Source organism: Falco rusticolus, chromosome 15 (assembly GCF_015220075.1).
Source record: "Falco rusticolus isolate bFalRus1 chromosome 15, bFalRus1.pri, whole genome shotgun sequence".
Classification (NCBI taxonomy): domain Eukaryota; kingdom Metazoa; phylum Chordata; class Aves; order Falconiformes; family Falconidae; genus Falco; species Falco rusticolus.
In genome coordinates, this window is record NC_051201.1 from 18,092,466 (window position 1) to 18,113,034 (window position 20,569).

The following is a 20,569-nucleotide window of genomic DNA, read 5'->3' on the forward strand; positions in this document are numbered from 1 at the left end:
AGTATATACGTGTGGCTGTGATCCATCCAGTGTGATGAATTTGATCCAAGATTTGATTTGTACGCAACAGTTTCTGTGCATGTACTGAATCTATAAGCACTGAATGAACAAGGCAAGGGGAAAATGTTATCTCTAGAAGGTGAAGCAATAATACATGCTTATTAAAGTAAAGCACTTCTGAATACAGCAAGTTGTAGCTTAGCAGGAATAGTAGTTTGGTGATTTTCAAACTGTTAATCAAGGTAGAAAATTGGGGTTTGTTTGCCAACTTCCAGTTGAGACAAATGTGCTGACTTCCTTGAGGTGAGAGCTCTTCAGTTTGAACTTCAGTTGATAGTATTTGGTTGCTGTATTTTAAAAATGAAGTGTTGTGGCAACATGTTTTCACAAGTGATTATCAAAATATTTTTTTCCTCATAATAACTGCTACGCTCTTAGCCTTTGACAAAGATTTTTTGTCTTGATTTTAGATCTCTTACAACTCATCGAAACTTTCTGCATTATTTTTCATAGGTGTTATAGAGCAACTTACTATATCAAGTGACCTCTCCAGTATGAGAATAACTGATTGGAAGTCATAGCAGTTGAAACAGGGTGATATCTGCCAACCTTGAAAGAAGGTTATTCAATACTGAAGAGCATAATGTTCATTTGATATTAGAGTAGGTCTGTCTGTTAATAAACATTTAAGAAACGTTTTTGTGAAACAAAAAGTAAATGTGCTACTTATTTACAGTCTTAACTACTATATGACAAATACATCTTCCAGCATGCAGTCTTTGTTGTTGACAAATATGAAAAAACAGTAAAATATTTTTAAAAGGCAATCTGTATCCCAATGAAAATGGTTTAGCTTATTTTTTTCCTAAATGAATGTAAAGTTATCCCTAAAAACTGATTTGGTATATATAAAAAGATTGCATAATAACATCTTAAATGAAAATCTAAAAGGCAAGAACAAACCCGAAACCAACCACAAACTCCAGAATCCAAATACTGGAGAGTGAGAGAGACTGGGGTTTTTTTTTTTAATCAAATTACATTTTTTCCTCTGTAAGAGAAATATTTGTATATACCACATTAATAGTTTGGATGATTGTTGACATAGACTCTCTCTCTTTTGTGTGCATCTGAGTGCTGCGAGGTGTGATGTGCCCTGTAGTGCCATGTCAAAGCAGAATGAGAAGTAGGTGGGCAGTAACATTAAATGGAGATTTAGAGCTGTAGTGTAGCTCGTCATGGTGTATCTTTAAGGGCAGAAGTTTTTGTATGGGAGAACACGGGTCAAACGCTCCTCCACAAACTGCTCTTTTTCATTTCTGCAGCAAGCCAGGAGATTCGAAAGCATTTTTTAGGTAACTGGAGAACATCTCCATTGTGGCATGTCCTCACTACAGGTCTGTTAAGGACGTTTGCCTAGTTTATGTTAATCCTTGACATTGCTTTAACTTTTGCTAGTGGATTAATTGATCCTTCTTGAATAGTGCAGAAGTGATTAGTCAGCCACCTTTGACCTCTCTCTTAAGTTGGACTTTGCAGCTGAACTTGAGAACCCGTATCTTATTTCACGCGCCTACAGAAAGAGATGTTAGTGAATGGTGAGGCAGGAGCTGTGAATGTCGCAGTGCAGCCTAACAGAATGTGTCATTACAGGGTGTCACAGAGTAACCATGTTTTCTGTTTTCCAAATTGTATTGTCATAATTTGTGAACACATCATGCAAATGTCATATTTGTTGAACCGCCAGAATCTTCAGCGTGTGACTTTTGTTTCAGAGAGTAAACATTGTGCACATATTCACAGTGATCTGTTGATCACACTGTTAGTTTTCTTTGTTAGGCATGTGACTCATTAGTGAAAGGTTATTTTTCCCTGATTGAATGCTGTGTCATTAGTGAAAATTGTCTATATTTTTGATATAGTGATGTTTTCAAGTAGTTGGCTATTCAAGCTTTAAATTCTTTCTCAAGTATCCATCTATAGATACTTGGAAGTTCATGGGAAATGAATGTGACCAATTGACAACATTTAGAACTTGTTTAAACTCTAAATAAAAATATTTCCAGAAGACGATTTTTTGTAACGCATTAGTAGGTGACAGGAAGTAAGCTTTAAAATTGTCTTAAATGATTTATTTTGCTCTTCTGTGATCTTTCCTTGTGTGTACATTTAATTGTTGGGTTAATGAGTTGATAATCTTCCTTTTAAGATTAAAAAATGATCTTTTTATTTTCTTTCTCCTGAGGAGATAAACTAATTACTGAGAGCTTTCTTGCTCCCTTCCCGAGAGTGTGAAACAGTGCAAAAATCCTTCCTCAAAATCAGAATGAAGTGGAAACAAACACATATGGGGTATCAGGGAACACTGATGGAAGAAAAGTGGTGCTTCGATAGCACAGACTATTAACATGTTGGTATTTGTCATATCTGTACAGCCAAACCATGGGAACTTTTACTGGAACACAACACTTATCAAAGTAGAATAGTCAGTAATTGGCTACAGTTTGCGTTAACAGGTTTGTAAAGCGTAGGTTTTACAGACACGTTGCATGCAGAACAATAAACAGCCAGGAATGTTAGTGTTCCTGGCATGACGGCGATAGGCAACGGAGTGTCTCAGGAGGACGAGAACCTCTGTGGGAGTGACTGGTCCGCAGCAGGGTCGGGTCTGCCCGCGTGGACCAGGGATTAGTGCTCCAGCTCCATGGTGGCATACTGCAAGTGAGCAGGACGTGAGCAAACCTGTGACTGTGGGGGTGTTGTACCCTGGTCTGTGTGTGTCTGTGTAAAGCATGTACGGGCGTACACATACAAGATTAGGCAGAGTTTACTTTGGGTTTAATTTTCTTTAAATTAGGAGGAGATGGTTTGGGGTTTTTTTTTATTTTGGGGAAAAAAAGTATAGGTTTCTTGAGCCCACAGGTTGATAAGTTTAATCAGACATATTAATTATGATGAAGCATAGCCTTATTTATCACTGCAGGTGTACCTGGACTACTGATTTAATTTTGCAGTTATCTCTTTTCTTGTCAGATTTGTGTTGTCTATATATACTAGTAAGGTATGTTCACCTTTATCACTCTTAACGGGAAATTAGTGTCCATATAGAGGTGGCACGTATGTATTACAGGATTATGTAGCTTTATGTTCTAATAAATCAGGGTGACATGCAAAACTTTGTTCCTAAACATGGTCTGAATGCAAGAGAATTAAAAAGAAGTCGTTCCTGCCCTCCCAGGAGGAATCTGTTTACTGTACGTACTGCATCTGAAATAGTGACTACGTATTTTGGGTGACTGTTGGATGAGAATGAAATTATTAAACTTCTCTGTACGTTTTCTTTGTCAGTCCCCCATTTTTTTACTTTGCTGGTATATTGCCTTTGTTTGTACATTTTACACTGCACACCCTCAGTGGCAGGTCATCACCATTTGCAAGCCTGCACACAAAGTACCTAGCACATGTTTTGATATAAAAATACAATTCCACGCTGTAACAAGGCTGGAGGAGGATAAGGCACTGAAACTGGATTGTGTAATTTTCAGTTGAGTAACAAGGATCATAGCTTGCAAAAAAGTGTGTTTCCAGATCTTGGATAATTAACACCTAGCAAGGGGTGGTGGTGTCCCTCTTGCTGCTTGACAATGTCATATTCCCCATACATTAAATACATATAGGGTATCAGCTTCTGTTTTGGTTTTATTTGCTATGCTCTTCCCAGGAGTGTGCTCTAAATTATTTTTCTGTCCCTTCTGCCATGACAGCTAGTATTACTACTGCACTTACATGATTAGGAGTTTTAAACCTTCATAACGGTGTGCCGTGGTGTCGCTGGGGGTCATGAAGCCCTGACTTGAGCCAAATGTGACAAAACTTCAGTTCTGAAACAACGTGGTGAGAGTCCCATTCTCACAGGGATATCCACAGACCGAGTGCGTTTAGTGCTGTGAGGACCATAAAGGCATTGAAACCCTTATGCCATTTGAAGATACGATTCAGCTGTATGTGGTTATCTTGCATATGTACTGAATTGCTATTCTGCTGTGGCATGCTTCTTAGATGAAGCATGCCCACAGGCACTTCTGGACAAGTGGCTTGCTATTCCACTTGATTGTGGCTTGCAGCTTCTTCGTTCTGCAACGTTTAACCCATTCTGGTAACTTGGCTTTCTGTGTTTTAAATTATTGCAGTAAACTTAATGGCATCGGGAACGTGTCCCAAATTTTTGCGCAAGTGTATTTTTGCTAAAGGTTGTGCTAGAAAGTGTTGTAGCGAAGGCAGTAAGTGGCTTGATGCCATCAGGTAGTGGCTTCAGTGATGGGAGGAAAATGTTGGTGTTCTAGGCTTTTCCATACTATATAGATACTAAGATGTGCTGTTCAAGGAAATCCGCAGTATGACATGTAATTAAACACTAAGAGACAGTTGCAAATAAAAATGTGATAATGAATTCAGAAGCTAGCACTCACTATTTTCCATCTTTTTTCATGGTTTGGGTATGTTTAAAAACAATTTTCCGTGTGACCAGTAATACTAAGTTCGGTGATTCCAGCGTGCGTTTTGAGTGCTACAAGGACCGGTGGCTAGTTTGGAGATTTGGGTACAAGTTTGCATCTGTAAATATTTTAGAAGAACCTTGTATATGTAGCTCAGCGTATTAGGGGTTCGGTATAAATGAGTCAAAGCAAAGCCTTGCTTACGTGGAGAGTTATTTCATAAGAATCATTAAGGTTATATGAGTATTCAATTCAAACTAGAGGTCATGTCAGTGTTTGTGAGATGGCATTACCTGCTTCTGGCTTTGAAGCCCATCGTTTTTTCCTCTCCTCCCTGCCTTCCTAAATTTTTCATAAAAGCTGATCATTTTAATTTTGATATGCTAAGAAAATTATAGGGTATTCTTGAGTTCTTGTGAAGGCATAAGATCATTTGTTGTAAGATTCTTCAGTGCTTATTAGAACTGCGCATGATTGTTAATGGTGAAATTTCTGTCTGCTGGCTGAGTGACCGTGCGCAGGTTGTACTCGGCATGATTCGGTATCGCAGAATGTAAGCTGTCTAGAGTGCACATTAGTGAAGTGAGTCTTGTATTGCATCTTAGTTCAACTGATTTCAGCAATAGTAAATAACCACTGAAGCATACACTGCTGTGCAGTCCTTCAGAACTTAAGTGTTCAGCATAACTACTGTTTGCATGTGACCAAAATGGGAAAAGGGAGGTGTATACAAAGGAGTGAATTATAACAAAGAACACTTTCTGCTTCAGTTCTTGTTCAGAAAACATATGTTCAGCCATGCAGGCAACAGTTGGGGTAAAGACACACTGTAGGTTTGGAAACAAAAGGCATGTTCTTTTCTTGCATTCACAATGTTTTCAAACATATTCACTTGTTAGGGACTAGCCTGTCAGCTGGATCTTCTTGCAAGCGTGATTTCTTTTTCCCGACTTCTTTCAAAAGCTTTTTCCCCCACAATGTTTTACACTTCATATAATCCACTGTGCATGGTAGGCCTGCCTCAGCCTTTGTGCTATTGATGGTTCAGAGGTGGAGGGGCCATGCTCTGGGAGAATGTGGCTAAAGGGTAACCTTTTGCTCACCCATACATCTGAAGATGCTAAGCCACTCTTATTCCAAATATCTTGAGTGGTTTCGTTGCTCTTTCTTGATGAGATGGGTTACACTTCACCTTTAGAACATTGTCAAACAGATTAACGCAGCAAAAATACTTCGGACAGTGTTGGTCTTTATACTTTTTTTTTTTTTTTCCTATGTAACCAAATACTGAAAATCTTTTGGAGACCTATCATAACTGCATTGAGTCATTCAATAAAAAAAGATATTATTTTTTTCTCCACTGGAAATTCATTGAGTTTTGGCATGCCAGAGTAACCTAAAATTACATGGTCATTACTTCTGTTTGGATTCCTTTTTCCTAAATATATGGTACAAGACCCTAGTATAAATCCGCTTATATAGGCATAAAGGTAGTGGCTATTTCTGAATAAGCTCTACCTGGTTTATTTATGACCTTTAAACTCATATAGCTAGAAAATGTACTGCTTGAGCTCCACGGGTATAGCTAAATTGTACAACTTTCTAGCATAGGCAAGACGTGAAGTTTCTTTGGAAATGTCTAAGTGATCTACTCTCTGTAGGTTTTTCTAGGTCGAACGACTCATCTATCAAGTCAGGTATTCATCCTTTGTTGTCAGCAGTGAATACCTCAAAGACAGGCAGGGCTCCCTACATTTTAATGCATGTAGGCTTTTATATAGAGCTTCAGCATATGTCTAACTTTAAGCATTCTGCTCTATAATTGGGTTATGTACTTGCTTAGTTTAGATGTGCACCACTGAATATAATGGTGGGGGAGAAGATATAATCTCTGTGACAAAGATTTTACACCAGCACTTTGAGCCGCCATTTATTTTACCTTTAAAAAAAATACAAAAATGATGTGTCTTTCATAAAATTCTCTTCATATTTCATTTAAATACAGACATAATATTTGACTGTGACGAGCTGTTTTAATGTTGGAAGTGCTCTGTCAATAACCAGAATGGTCATGGAGTTTTATGCTGTCTTGTGGATTATTCATGTATTCTGTTGGAGTATTAATAGCATTAGCTGAATTCAGCAGCCTGAGAGATTGCTGCTGATGAGTGTCCAGTGATTAGGATTTCCCACATAAGACCTTGAGGATCATTTAGACAACTAGAAAATCCAGACAAGAAAAGTCCATGTAAATATTTTCTAACGGAAGGTGCCAGCAAATACATCCTTGCCAACATATGTCAAAGCTGCCAGAAGATCTGTGAGGATGGGGATTAACTTTTTAGCACTGTCATCTTAAGGGCCTTGACAGGGAAACATTATTTAAATGTTTCTCTTTGACTGCATATGACTGAAAAGATGTTAACGGTAGATAAAACTAATATAAAGCAGTTAATGATACTGACATCTATTCCAAGTCTGCACCTTTTTCTTTTCATTGAGCTCCGTGTCAGACATCCTTGAGAATACTGCAGCTTTGAAATAAATTGTCCTTCCTTCTCAAATGAAATTTGATGATTTGTCTCCAGTCTGATAAAAGAAAGCATGAGCTAGTATATTGCTTCTTTTGGGGAATTTTTTGTTCTGTTTTATAGGCTCTTTACAAGTAAATTATGTTTTAGATGTTGCAGTGACTTCTCTGACTCTCAGGAAGAAAACAGTTAATAACAATTTCTTTCCTCTCGGCTCCCACGAGCCTACCTTTGTTGTACAGTTTGCATATAACAGCTAGTAAGAGTAGAATGTACTGAACCTTAAACAAATCTATTAGGATCACTATGGCAAGAAACTGGGGAAAATGGCAGGAAAAACGAACAATGATTTTGTAAACCCTCCAAAGGTCAGAAAAAGGCTTTCAGTAAGTATGCAGAGGCTAGAAATCAAATCCCATTTCCTATCATAAGAAACCAGTTGTTTTAGCAGCAGTGGTTAATGTACTGTATGTGAAAGATTTAAGACTAGTTGGAAAGCTTTGCTTCTGTTTTATTAGGCTGCTATTGAAAAGCCAACAGCATAACTTCAACTAGGTGCTTTGAGATTTCTTAATGGGCTGTCAAGGGCAAGACACCAGGTCTGTGCTATACTAGCTCTTTCCTGTACATTAAAACAACAGGGGCCAAATGATCATATACAGAAGTATGAATTACTTGATGCTTTCTCTGTTCCATATGGTCAGCCATGTCTTTGGCAATTAATCATGTACAGAATCAGTTGAGTGCTCTCTGAAGCATTGAAGTCAACATTTAGTTGTACCTGTGCCAGTGGGGGCAGTGGGGGTTGCGAGCGTAAAATAGCAGGATGAAGAGCTGCTGGCGCCGAAGCCAGAGCAGCTGGCTTCTATAAACAACACTTTTTTTCCTCTTTACCCTTTTTTTTTTCCTTTCTTTCTTTGACAAACATGAGCCATTTTTCAATATCATCCAAAACATGAGGGTTGCTGAGTGAAACTGTGATATCTGGCATAATGGATTAATAAACAAAAGGCACAGGAGTGGGTTTAATGTGCCCAAATTACTGGGTGATAATTTAAACCTTACTGCCTGCTTCCATCGTATCAATTAAAATGGGTGCATTTGCTCATATGTTACGTAAAAATTTTAAAAGTAAAGAAGAAATGAGCAGTGGTTTGTAAGCAATTGCTAGCTTTTTTATCACACAGAAGTTATGACATGTTAAATTAACATGGCTTAATAGATTTCAGGCCCTGTTTTTCCCCCCTTCTCTAAAAGACACAGTGTTCCAGTTTTACAGAATTTCATCAGGACGCCTTTTGTGCTAAAAGCAAAATAAAGTCACCGACATAACAAGGAAGGTGCAGAACAACATTTAAAATTTTAGCTCTGCTAAAAGATTTTACACTTCATGTTTTTCCTCTCTGTATTAGCTATTGATTATTGAGAGATGACTGCTATATTAAAGTAGAAGTGGTTAGTAAAGATTCAGAAGCTTATCCTATTTAAACTGGTGGTGAGTAAATTAAATCTTTAACTCAGAGTGAAAAATCTGATTTGTTGACCCAATAAAGTGGGACCAAGAGACAAACTGTCCCAAGTGCCACTTTAGTTCAGACTGAAGGCTAATTTGTTTGACAGAATACTAGGCTTCACGTCTCCAGCTATACAGTGTTTCTAACCTTAAGTCTGGCTCCTCGAGAGGTCTGTGTTGAAGGAAGGGAAATCTAGTTTTAAAAGACTAAAAATGTACCAGTGTGGGTTTTGGAGTGTTTAGAGGTTGCTGTTTGGTTTGGGTTTCTGGTTTTTGGGTGGGTTTTTTTCTTGTTCATAAGCATGTCACCCAGGATACACACAGTTAAGCAGGGTAGCAGCCCATCAATGTTGAAACGTAGTTTCTTCTGCTGTGTATTTAAGAAAAAAAAAAATGTCTATTGTAATCCTGTAACGATACTTAGGTTAGCTCTGTTCAGTCTCATAAGAGGTTTTGAGTGTGTATCCTGGGTGAAGAGTAAGACTTGGTTATAACACTTGCTATTCAGTCCTGTGTCGCTGGTGCATTTTGTCCGTGGGAATAAGAGGAATATGATGTTGGTCTCTTAAAATCTTACTGTAGCACCTTTTTCTTACATACTAAGAGGAGATGTTTCAATGGCTGTTGCTTGATATGTCAGTAAAGCACTAGATTTAGTTCTGCCGCTGTACCAGCAGGAGAGTAAAGGCTCTAATTACCTAAATACTATCTTTAACATAGAAGGCTGGATTGGAATCTGAGATAGATAGATATATTTATATATATATATATATATGCATAAATGGGTTTGGGTTTTTTTGAGAGGCAGGTTGTGTGCGTGTTTTTAAGACCACGCCATTTGGGATTTACACGGAGATGCCATAAATACAGTAATAGATCTGTAAAGAGCACAGGGAAAGCTTACTGCAAATATGAATAGTACTACTTATTAAAGAGACATGCTAAAGAGACAAGAAGCTGCTTCCCTCAAGTGATAAGCAGTTTGTGTAATCTTGTTGCTTAGGTTGTCCAGGATACGTTTTTGCCAGCTCAGGAAGCAGAAGAAAGAAAGTTTCAACAATTTGTAAACATTACCACCCTCAAGAATCTCTGTGAACACTAGGATGAGATAAGACAGGCTGTAGGGCTGGTTACGTGTTTATTTATTCTACTGTCCTGTGGTCCCAAGTGTGCTGGAAAACACCGAGTCCGTGGTGAGTCCAGCTCAGCGATGTGAAGGCTTCACTCAGCAGTGGGCGAAGGGGGCCTCTGCAGACAATTATCTGTCATTAAAGAACATTAAAAGAATTGAGACACAAGATCGGATTTTCTTTGATGGGATGTGCGGCTATAGTGATGTTCAAAAGAAGGTCATTCCTGCCCTTTAGAGCAGGGGTGGTATTGGCTGAGTTTCTGATGGATTTTTATCAGTGTTGATGTGAGGAAATGGCTTTCCCAGCTGATAACATCTTTGACCGAGTTTCTTGAACCCTTGACCTTTATCAGTCAAGTTATATATCGAATCCCCTTGTTAAAAATAAATCCCAAAACAAGTTGCATGGAAAACAAAACTTTCCAAGGAATACGTTTTGCAGTTCTATTATTTTACCCATATCGCTGCTTTATTTGTTACAATTTGGGATTTTTATTGAGAGGATAAGAATAGCGAGTTATTAAGAAATGCCTCTGTAAAAGCTACATATCAAACCCTGCCCTCGTGTTCCGGGTAACCTTACTGCCCTCAGCACCCTTAGAAAACAAGTAAATCAGTTCAATTGCTATGTATTGTAGTTGTATGTGGTTTAGTAGTACTATTTCACCCTCCAGGTAGTTGCAGCGGTACTCACAGGGCTCAGTAAAGAAGTGTTTATGATATCGGTCCCAAACTATGAGTTTGAGTCGAACTGCGTCCGTCACCACAGAACTGACAGGTGTTAACAGAAGGCTGGAGCAGTGTAGTTGTTCTCTCAGTAAAAGTTAAATTATGTTCAATTGCAGAATTATGATGTTTCTGTAGGTGGAGGGGGCTTCAGGCAGTAGAACTCGGCACCAGAGCTGCAATTTGGCCAGGCCATCAGGGTTCGTACAGAAGCGCTATGTGATTGTAAATACTTGGAGAAGTGCTCACCCATCTTCTCTGACTGATACTACTCTAATCACATCATCTTTTCATTAGATTTTAACTGAAAATGCTTCAGGACTCTCAGTTCTCCGCGCTGTATGCTTTGGGAATCACTTATTTAGGAGGATCTTGATATTTGTTGCCCGCAAATGACCATCCTGTGAGCTGCGTGAGGCGTAGCGTCATTGCACTTGGGGCTTTTCTGCAGTCTTGAAGAGAAGTAGACTTCTACATCGTCACCAGTGGGTTTATCTATCCCATTGTGATTAATAAGGCCGCATGAGGATTCTGAAAAGGAAATCTTGGTGTACAGTGATCTAGCTGAGGTCTGACCGCCCTATAATACAGAGATACACATCAGTTACAGTGCCGTGTCAAGCCTTGTGTCTGGTAAATATGAAACTTAAAGCCTAAATGGGTATATTTATTCTGAATGACAAAGACTGTTAATTTACATCAATTAAAGAATGTGCATCTCTACATTATGTGAGAATGTTCTCTCACACGCTGAAGTCCTCTGTCAAATACTGCTTTAAACTGTGCAGCTGCTGGAAGTGGGGCTGTAAGATCAGGATTGTTGAGGTTGGCGGATATTAGAGCTTGTGGAAAAGATGTTATAGGTCAGCGTAAGGGAAACCATGTCAGGGAATCCTTATCTGAAAATGCTCTCTGGCTTTTTGTTTGCTTTGTAATGTCAAAGCAGGGTCAAGAATGTGATCTGTATAGACAGTTTTGAATGCTTTGGTTTTTTACAAGAAAATGTTCTTTTTGATGTGTAAGTCCCATATGATTGGGTAATACCTTTTGGTAGGGCAACTGATAGAGCTGGGAGGAGGGGAGGGAGATGCTTTTTGCTGTTTGTAATCTGATGTTGGTGTAATAGAAGTATTTTCTGACTCTATGAACCCTGTCATACTTGTCTCTTGGAACCACCATGGCAGTAGCAATGTTACTGCAACTTTACATAGCTTAAGTAGTGTACAATCTGCATATTATTGGGTGTTGTGGGGGGAAAGATACACACCCCACCTGTCAGACCAAGGACAGATCTTCCCCTTTTAACAAACTGAACATAACAACCACCATTTATCTGGCAGAATTCCCAGAAGAATTTTTGTGGGTGTACATTTGGGCAGGGCAGATGTAACGTGTATGCAATGTTGCGGAGGAGGCGATCCATTGTGTTGTTCCTGTAAGAGAGGCCATGCTGGGAGTAGGCAGTGCAGTTCTTGGTGATGTCTGAGATGAGCTTTCAAACTCATTTCTACAATTGCTCGGGTTAGAAACATATTTTTGCCTCCTTTTCTGTGAAAAAACTAGGTTTGTGCAAGCATTCTGTCTATTCAGTCATCCTTCCGGAAACCATTTAAATGCTTTGATATGTTTGCAGAACATGTGACTGAAGGTTAGAATAGCAAAAATAATTAAGCGAATATCAGTGGCTGATTAAGGCGAGAAAGGCAAATCTTCACTGAAGGAAAAGGCTTGTAGCGTCCACTCTAGATCTCTGTTGCGGTCGCACTGCTGCGCATCACAGCACCACGTGGGCACCGGTTGACCTGTGCATTAGTAGCATCAACATCTGCACGTGCCGTGTCTTTTCCAAGTTGGCAGACATGGGGAAGCATAGGAGAAAGGAGAGGAGAAAAAATGGTGGGTGAGTTAGTAGTTGAAGGTGAAGATAGAGGGAGGGGGTTGGAGTTAGCTTGCCGGGTGAATGAAGGACAAAAAAATCATCTGCAGTCTCATTACATCAGCATTAACTGTCGATGCAATGTTTCAGTTGTGGAAGGCCAGTAGCTTTTGCTCTGCGGAGACTGAGTATCATCCTACTCCACAGATGACCTAAATCCATTGTGTGGTTATATATCTATTATTTATTCCATAAATGCAAAAAAGGTAGTTTTACTGCTTGTTTACTTGAAATATTTCACAATAAAGGGAACGGGGGGACGTTATCAGAAATTCTTTTCAGAAGACAGAATAAAAACAAGCATTTTCTTCTTTAGCTCCAAGGAACTTCTTTAGCACCAAGGATCAAAGGGAAGGGGCAAACCCCCCCAAATGAATGCTGTGTTAAGGGAAACATTTTGGGTATGATTTGATTCAAGTAAATATTTAGAAAACAAGAGTATTATGTCTCAAGGCAGTGAGAGCTAGAATGCACAATGCCTTGTTGTGTTACTTAAGGCAATGAGATTTTAAGGTTTACCTTATGTGCCATGTATATTGATTAAATACCAAATATATGGTGGCCATTTCTAACCATCATTTACTGTATTGATTTGTCAGCAGTGGAACTGTAATAAAAAACCCTATTGATTTACTGTCCTTATTTGCTTATGGGTTTTTTATTAATTTTACACATTGTTTCCTATTTCTAGATTATAATTTTTATGTGTTTTTTTCCCTTTAAGACAAGCCTGGTCCTCTCTGAAGTTGGAAAAGAGGAACAAATTGATGAACAAAGGAATGAAACCATCAGCTGCTTCTTGCTAGTTCTTACTGAGCGACAAAAGCTGCGTAAAGAATGGGCAGCAAGGTGAGATATTTTTGAAAAATACTAAGAAAACAAAATTAGAAACAATTATCTCAACTATACACTTTTAAATCCCCTGGGTGGGGAGGGGGGCAAGCTGACACTGGGAGGGGGAAAAAGAAAAAAAAATCAAAATTTTCACGGTTCAAATAGTGTTTTTCCGTGAAAAGAATAGTTGAGGTTTCTGCTTCTGATTTCAGAGTTACTTCGTGGGTTAGAATGCTCCTTTACTGTGCTTATATATTGCAGTCTATTGGTAACAGCGTCATAGGCAGCATACATATTTGAGGACTACTATCACCTTAAGTGCTCTAAGGTTTTCCTTGTGTTGCTAACAATATGAGCAATACTCCTTGTTGGCATGCCATGCAAATAGGTACCCTTCTTGCCCGCTTTCTTCATGGTCCTCACATGTTCTTGTGGTGCCCTACTGCGGTTAACTGGGTTGTGCTGGGTGAGATTGGCTTAAGTGTTCGCATTGCTGGAGTTTGTGTCGTGTGGCTGTTTTATTATACTTGAGTTTTTAAACTGAACTCATTGCTATGGTAATAAATTAGGTGATGTTAATATTTTTAAAAAGTTACTTATGTTTTTATTTGAAAAAGTTTTTGCTGGAATGTAGTCAGGTGAATGCATTTCAGAAACTGCAGATACTTCTGGTTTGCTCAGAAATATGTGAATTTTGGAAAGAATTTCCACCATATACCACCTTGTGTCCTTTTTAGCTGCTAAATGTTACCTTTTTTCCCATCTATTTCTCAAAGCAACAGATTCATACTGATTTAATATCATCTCTTTTTTTTCTTATTTATCATATTTACATAAACTATCTAACAGTCCACTAAACTTTTCTACCAAATGTACAGCTTTCCTTTAAAACCAGAAGACTCCCTGTGCTTACAATTAAATACAGTTTTCAGTCAAATATATATTTTTTTAATGATTTTGTTAATTCAAATTAGGACTTAATTGGCATGATTCTTTTACCTGTGCTAAATGTTCCAGTTAAAGGAGTTCTCCTGTGTTTTGTCAGTGTGTGATTTTGTCAAGTTCCTGGAAATTCTACGGGATTGATTTTGAAAGTTTAATTGTAGGTGTTGGGTCTGGCACTCGAGTGGCTTTGTGGTTCCCAGTAATTAGAGTCCATGGACTTGAAACATTTTAGAAGCTTTAGATAAATTAAATGTTATTACATAGTAGCAATTATTATAGAAATTAAAGGCTTTTATAAGTTTGTGTTCTTATCAGTATGGAATGTTTACTTGCGCACCGATCCATTAAGATCTCAGAGCGGAAGAGAGCTCAGCAATGTAAATACGGTATTGCCTGTATTGTCAGGTGGGGTTTGTCGCTTCCTTTTTGAGGGATTTAAGGGATTTTGTGGGGGTTTTCTTGCCTTCCATCACCATGCTTACCAAATAGTGCAGAAGGTTTGGCTACAGTGGAAACTGAGGAAATCACTTCAGGCTTTTCTGTGGGACGCACGCATCTTTGCTGTGAACTGGAACAGAAAGCTTGCTAGAGATAAGAAAAGGATAAACAATTTTAGTGAGCAGAACATCTTTTTAGTGTTCATTTAGTTTAATGATTTCCTAATATATGAAGTTGTTGGGATTCACGGCCATGGGGGCTCATTTAAATGTAATGCGGGCTGCGGTGTTCCTGGGCTCTGCTCGCCGCTCGCCCTGGGATCGGAGGCTGGGGCCAGCCTTGCGGTTGTAGACGTAGTCTAGTCTGACACAGAAATGCTAAAGCTCTTGGGGAGGGGTGGGGAGAGGCACAAGCAGACGAAGTGCAGGCCTTCTTAAAACTAAACACCTGAAAGAAAGTTTCAAGAGCCTTGTGCCTCGGAAGTTCTGAAAGAAAGTGTCCTTTGAGTATTAAATATCCATAATCCTTTTTCTTTCCATTTGATGTTTCCCATTCCAGTGACCTATCTGAGTGTCTCATCCATATGATCTGCATAAACAGACCGTTACCGTACACCTCACTTTACTTCATCAAAGCCTCAGCTAGATGTCTGGAATGAAGCAGTGACTGTGGTAGCCATCAAGCATACGGCGGTGAAAGTTATAAAACGTCCACCGTGGTACTAGCAGGGCTGCCCATGTTTTAGAGATCAGTCTGTTGTGTACTTTGGAATTACATGAGAAAAATGTGCTTGGACAGGAAATAATTAGCACTTGTCAAAGGGCAGGCAATAGGTTACAGTATTTTACTTTCAACAGGCTATCAGGGGATCAGCTAGATTAGATAATAGAATTTTTTTTTCCTCTGGAAGTTAAATACAGATGACTCTAATTACCTTACGTTGTGCATTAGAGAGCACATTATGAACAGTACAACTTCAAGAAATTTAGGTCAACGAAGGGAGGGCAGCTGGCAAAAACTTTACTCTGTGCTTGGTCTTTGCAGAGTTAGGTCGACATTCTGTTCTTTCATGGGTTTTGTTTGTGTCATTGACACCTTAATAATATATGTGCTGGGAACTGTTTATACAAACTGATCCAACTTTTTAAAGTTTAGCTTTTTGCAGAAAAAGGCATACACACTGTTTTGATATGTATCTACTTGGTTGAAGCCTGTCCTTGCATTATTTGTTTTTAAGTGGTACCACTATTTCCGCATATTAATGAGCTGAAATTACTCTTTTAAGTTTTTATTTCAGCTCCATAGTCCAAAACACATGGCAGTGCGCTCGGTGTTACGGTTCACTGTTTCATATACTTCTGACTCAAAGGTGCCATCAGTATCTTAAGTATCCGAGCAGGTCTTCCGGGGTTTCAAGTTGTTCTCTGTTGGGTGAGTGGCGGTGATCCCAAAGACTTCAGGTAGGACTCAGTGAACGTCCTCTAAGTGTTAACAGAAATGGTCCAGAGTTTTTAAAGCCCCAGATTTGTTTATACTGCACGATAGTGCCTGATGGACAGGTTGTTATAGCTGTTAAGGAACTGCTCTAGCCCTTTGAACTGACCCCTTCTTGACCTCTGCTTCTAGAAGGTCACCCTTCAGCTTATAAAGTAAGGGGAACCTTGGACTCTACTGTAACAAATAGAGGGTGAAGGGAACAGCTGTGAATTTTGGACTAACCATGCGAACCTGTATAGACTTTTTAGGGTCACTGTATGATAATGAAAATTGTTACCAAATTATATGGAAATTTAACAGCAATAGTGGGAAAGAGAGGGTGGGGTCTCACGCATTGGGTTTGATAAATGAAGTGTGAAGTTACCCATCTGGCTCTAGACAGCCCTCTTTTTCTCTACGAAAGAGAAACATTTAAAAATAACCATGGTACATCTAGAATCAATGACCCATACAGAGAGCTGGAATAGATCAAGATTTAATGGTGGCTGTGGAAGAAATTATCATTTGAAAAGTGAGACAAAGGATGAAAAAGTACAGTTCAATATCTGCACCTGATTCATTTTCAGAAAAGGCCTTAATATTTTTACCCCATTGATGATGCTATTGACTTTTTTTATTTTACTTTTTAACTGCAACCAGAAAGTGGTGATAAAGAAACAGTTTGGACAGAAAAAAAAAAAAAAAAAAAAAAGAACAAGTAGTACTTGAATTTCAAGAGAGAATGTTGCACTTTTCCTGATCAGTAAATGCCCAAGAGAACTGGACTATAGTTCGATAAAAATTGTATCTCTTATTTCTCCTAATAGAAGTCGTATCATGTTATAATAATAATAATGTCTTTAATGGTTGTGTGACATGGTGCACTTAATTCCTAGTCCTTTTTTGCTGTGTTTTCCATAAAGATACATTTACTACCAAACTAATTTTTCATCAGTAAATCAACAATAGATTGATTTAAAGGATGATGTTTAACTGCATTGAAAATATTAACTGCTAGGAAAAAACATGGTTAGTTAAATCATTACTAAAATCTTTTTCACACAGAAATGTTATTAGTCCAAAATGGTTTTATTATGACGCAAGCTCTTATGCCCATTTTGCTATTTTCCTGAGTGAAATTGCATGATTTCTCTTAAGGGAAATTCAGCCAGGTAGTGGAAAACGTTAAGTTTTGGAGAAGGACTAAAGAAGCGGAAAGTTTGATAGGACGAATAAAATTATGTTGTTGTATTTCATAGTTGTGCTATTTAGCCAAATTCTGAAATCTCAGGTTCTCTCTAAGTCATTATGTAATGACAAATTGAGATAGTGAAAGCAGAATAAACATTCAATAAATAATTTGGACCAAAATAAACAGAAAATTCTTCTGGTTCATGAGATAAACACCAGAAAAGTGTTAAGTGATTATATCTTGTAAGATCAATAACTTAAAACCTTGCGTTATTGAAATAACACAATGAAAAAAAATCTGGTTTATGAGGTCATTCTACAATCCGTAACATTTTGTAGATCTTCAGTATTGTTATATTTTTCCATCTTTGCACAGCACTTTGAAAAAGAACCTGTTGCTCACGGCAATTCATATACGTTTCAGGTCTGAAGTAAAACTTGAGCTATAATTCCTTGCCTTTTGTCAAATATCTTCTCAGACCTCACAATTCTGACATAACAATGTAGAGGTATGCGTTTTTTCTAGCTACAGTGAATGCTTATAATACTACTGAGATAGTATTATATCAGTATTAATATTAGATAGTATTAGATCTCAGCAATGAAATCTGGATTATTATGTGGATATTTATATAGGAATCTAAATTATAAATACACAGTCTGATAAGTGAGTCCTAATCTGTGATAAGGCTATTTGGTTCTATAATAAGGGCAGTGAAGAATATGAGAGTGGAATCCTGAAATAACATGCATGGTAAATGAGATACAAACAGGAAGATTTATATGTATTTTATTTTCTGTTTTGAAGAAAAACTTACTTTTTTTCTTATGCCTTCCCTCTTTTTGCCTTGGAATTTTAGATCGTATCCACGAAGGTAATTGAGGTACAGCTGATGCTTTTTAGCTCCAGCAGGAGAAAGCATTGGCATAAAGAAGGAACATATTTCCTACTGTAACAGAAGAAAAGTCCACGGGTTAAGAAGTTATCGTGGGCTTTGGGAAAATTGGGGCAGTTTTTTTTCCTTCTGTCACAGACTTTGTATTTTTCAGGACCTGACTAAATGCTAGTTTTTAAATGAAACATGGTAATACCAGTTGAAAGACTAGTTGACAAATACTGAATTTTTTTACACTCTCACAGGCCTGCCAAGTTGAGAAATATATGAAATATTGTGAACTCTACAGAAACTACTGCAGTGGGAGCTACACTAGTTCTAAAGATTTAACAGACAAATTGCAGAGGTGTCAACGTCTGACAGAGCAGGGGGGAAGTATTTGAGTTGTTTAAAACTTCTGTAGTTTTTTTGTTTTTGTAACAGTTGTCCTCTCTGGACAATATGTGCATCAGCTGGGATGGATACTCAGTAAGTTAGCAACAAGCATAGGTAAAAATTTCAAGTCGTCATTTTGGAAATCACGGGGGAAATAAAGAAAATTATCTTTCCGTCCTTTGATATTCATATTTTGTATGTGTGCCTGTGTATGTTCTTTAAAAGAAGAAAATCAAACTGTTTGGTGTGTAACCTAAAACAGTTTTTCAGAAAGTCGATGTACATTTGTGACTTAGGTGATAATGCTGAATCCGGTGTGTTAATCAGGAAGACGCTTTGAGGCAGACTGAAAACCAGCCTCGCAGCCTTCAAATGAATGGAGAAAACACTGCGACTTCAATGAAGTTGTCAGGTCTCCTGCTGTAGTTATGCGTAGACATCAGCTGCCTTGATTGACCTTTGACTTTTCTCCAGTTGCTTATTACCAGACTCCTTTTGCTTCTCGTGACCCTTCCTGTTTTCCGCCTCTGTCTTTCACCTGTGTTTCTTGTATTGAGGAGTCTTTGAAGTGGCCAGGCTTGGGATCAATAGGTACAAGTGCTCTGCAGAACAATGGAAATACTGCTTGATTAAATGCTGCTGTTTAACCACCACTATTATTTCCTTTGAAACTGTCTTGACCCTTTACCCTTGGGAAGACTTTCTGTTTACAAGCTGCGGCTACTTGCAGAAAAAGCTGCTGCTTACCTTGTGCTGTCACTGGGTGCACAGCAAACGGGGTGCCAAGAAGGTCCTTTGGTGTGGGGACTCCAAATGGCATTGCAGGGCAGGCTAGTGACAGGCGCCGAACTTCAGCTGTGTGTGGCTTTTGTGCATCAGACTGCTTCATCAAGGCGCTTCGTAGGGACTGCTTACTCTAAGGGTTTACTTCATCATTTTAGTTTAGTTTCAGCGCTCCGCTTCTGAAAACCCTAAAGAGGCACATCATGGTACATCATCCCATACCTGAACAGCTACGGAACCAAAATGCTTTGACATTTCTCTTTTCTGACTTTATGCTTTTCTTCTTGCTGTGTTTGATTTTTCAAAAGATGACACTTCCACAACCGACACAAATTTGATCCTTATTTGTAGTGCATTTAAAGTTTCCAAAACAAAAAGTCATAAAGAATTTTCCCACTGTATCAAGGTACATTTGAGGATTTACTTTTTTTTATTCTTTTTCCCACTGTATTTCACCTGGACAGGCTTTTAAAGTCGGCATGGGTGACATTTCCTTATTTATGTAAGCTTTCATGATTGTAGTACAAGAAAGATAGTTAGTGTTGTTTTTCGAGTGCTTTGACAATGATTTGCTCACTACCACTGGGAGATCTGAATGCTGGAAATGGAGATTATTGCATTTGCAGGCCGCAGGATACTGGAGATTGAATAGATCACAGAGGTGACAAATTTATAATCTGTGGAGACAAAGTGCTAGCCACATCATCAGACAGCTGAACCACAAAGCAGCATTAGCATCAGCTGTCATCATTCCTGTTAAGAGAGAATGGTGTCCACCAGAGGCAGGGGAAAAGGAGAAAAGCTGGGAGAATTCAGTGGGTTGTACAGTGCTCTGCAGCTGCCCATGTTAGCTAAAGACCTGGTGTTATAAGCTAGGGATAAAGCTTGACTGGTCCAGAGAATGAAAAATTATCATAGATTTATTTTGCTTTATCTTCCAGGGTTTCTTTCTTCTGCAATATCATCCATGCTTTCCTTTGCCTTCAGCAAAACGTGCTAATGTCACGGGGATGTAACGTGTCCGCAAAACTACTCACAAACTTAGCATGAACTAAAACTTAAACTAGACATTTAAAATTAAATGAGTCTAAAGGTAAAATTCTCACTTCTGTAAAATAATAGAAGCCTTATCCATACGGGGCTTCATTGTTAATGATGTTAGTACCACTGTTGTTGCAGCTTTCTCTGTCGTAAAGCTGAATTAAATAAATTTGATTTGGAGGGTCTGCATTAAAAAATCTGTATACATTATGAATACAGAAGAAAGAGAGGGTGACTTAAAGGGTTTACCTAGCCA

The 20,569-nt window shown here is 38.4% G+C and overlaps 1 protein-coding gene across 1 annotated transcript in view; it reads left to right on the top strand.

Moving 5' to 3' along the window:
- The window catches only part of FTO (FTO alpha-ketoglutarate dependent dioxygenase), a 260,416-nt gene that overhangs the window by 101,493 nt on the left and 138,354 nt on the right, over window positions 1-20,569 (top strand). The window contains exon 8 of the mRNA XM_037409167.1: window positions 13,059-13,183. Coding sequence (XP_037265064.1) covers window positions 13,059-13,183 — 125 coding nt within the window. The remainder of the gene's footprint in view (window positions 1-13,058; window positions 13,184-20,569) is intronic.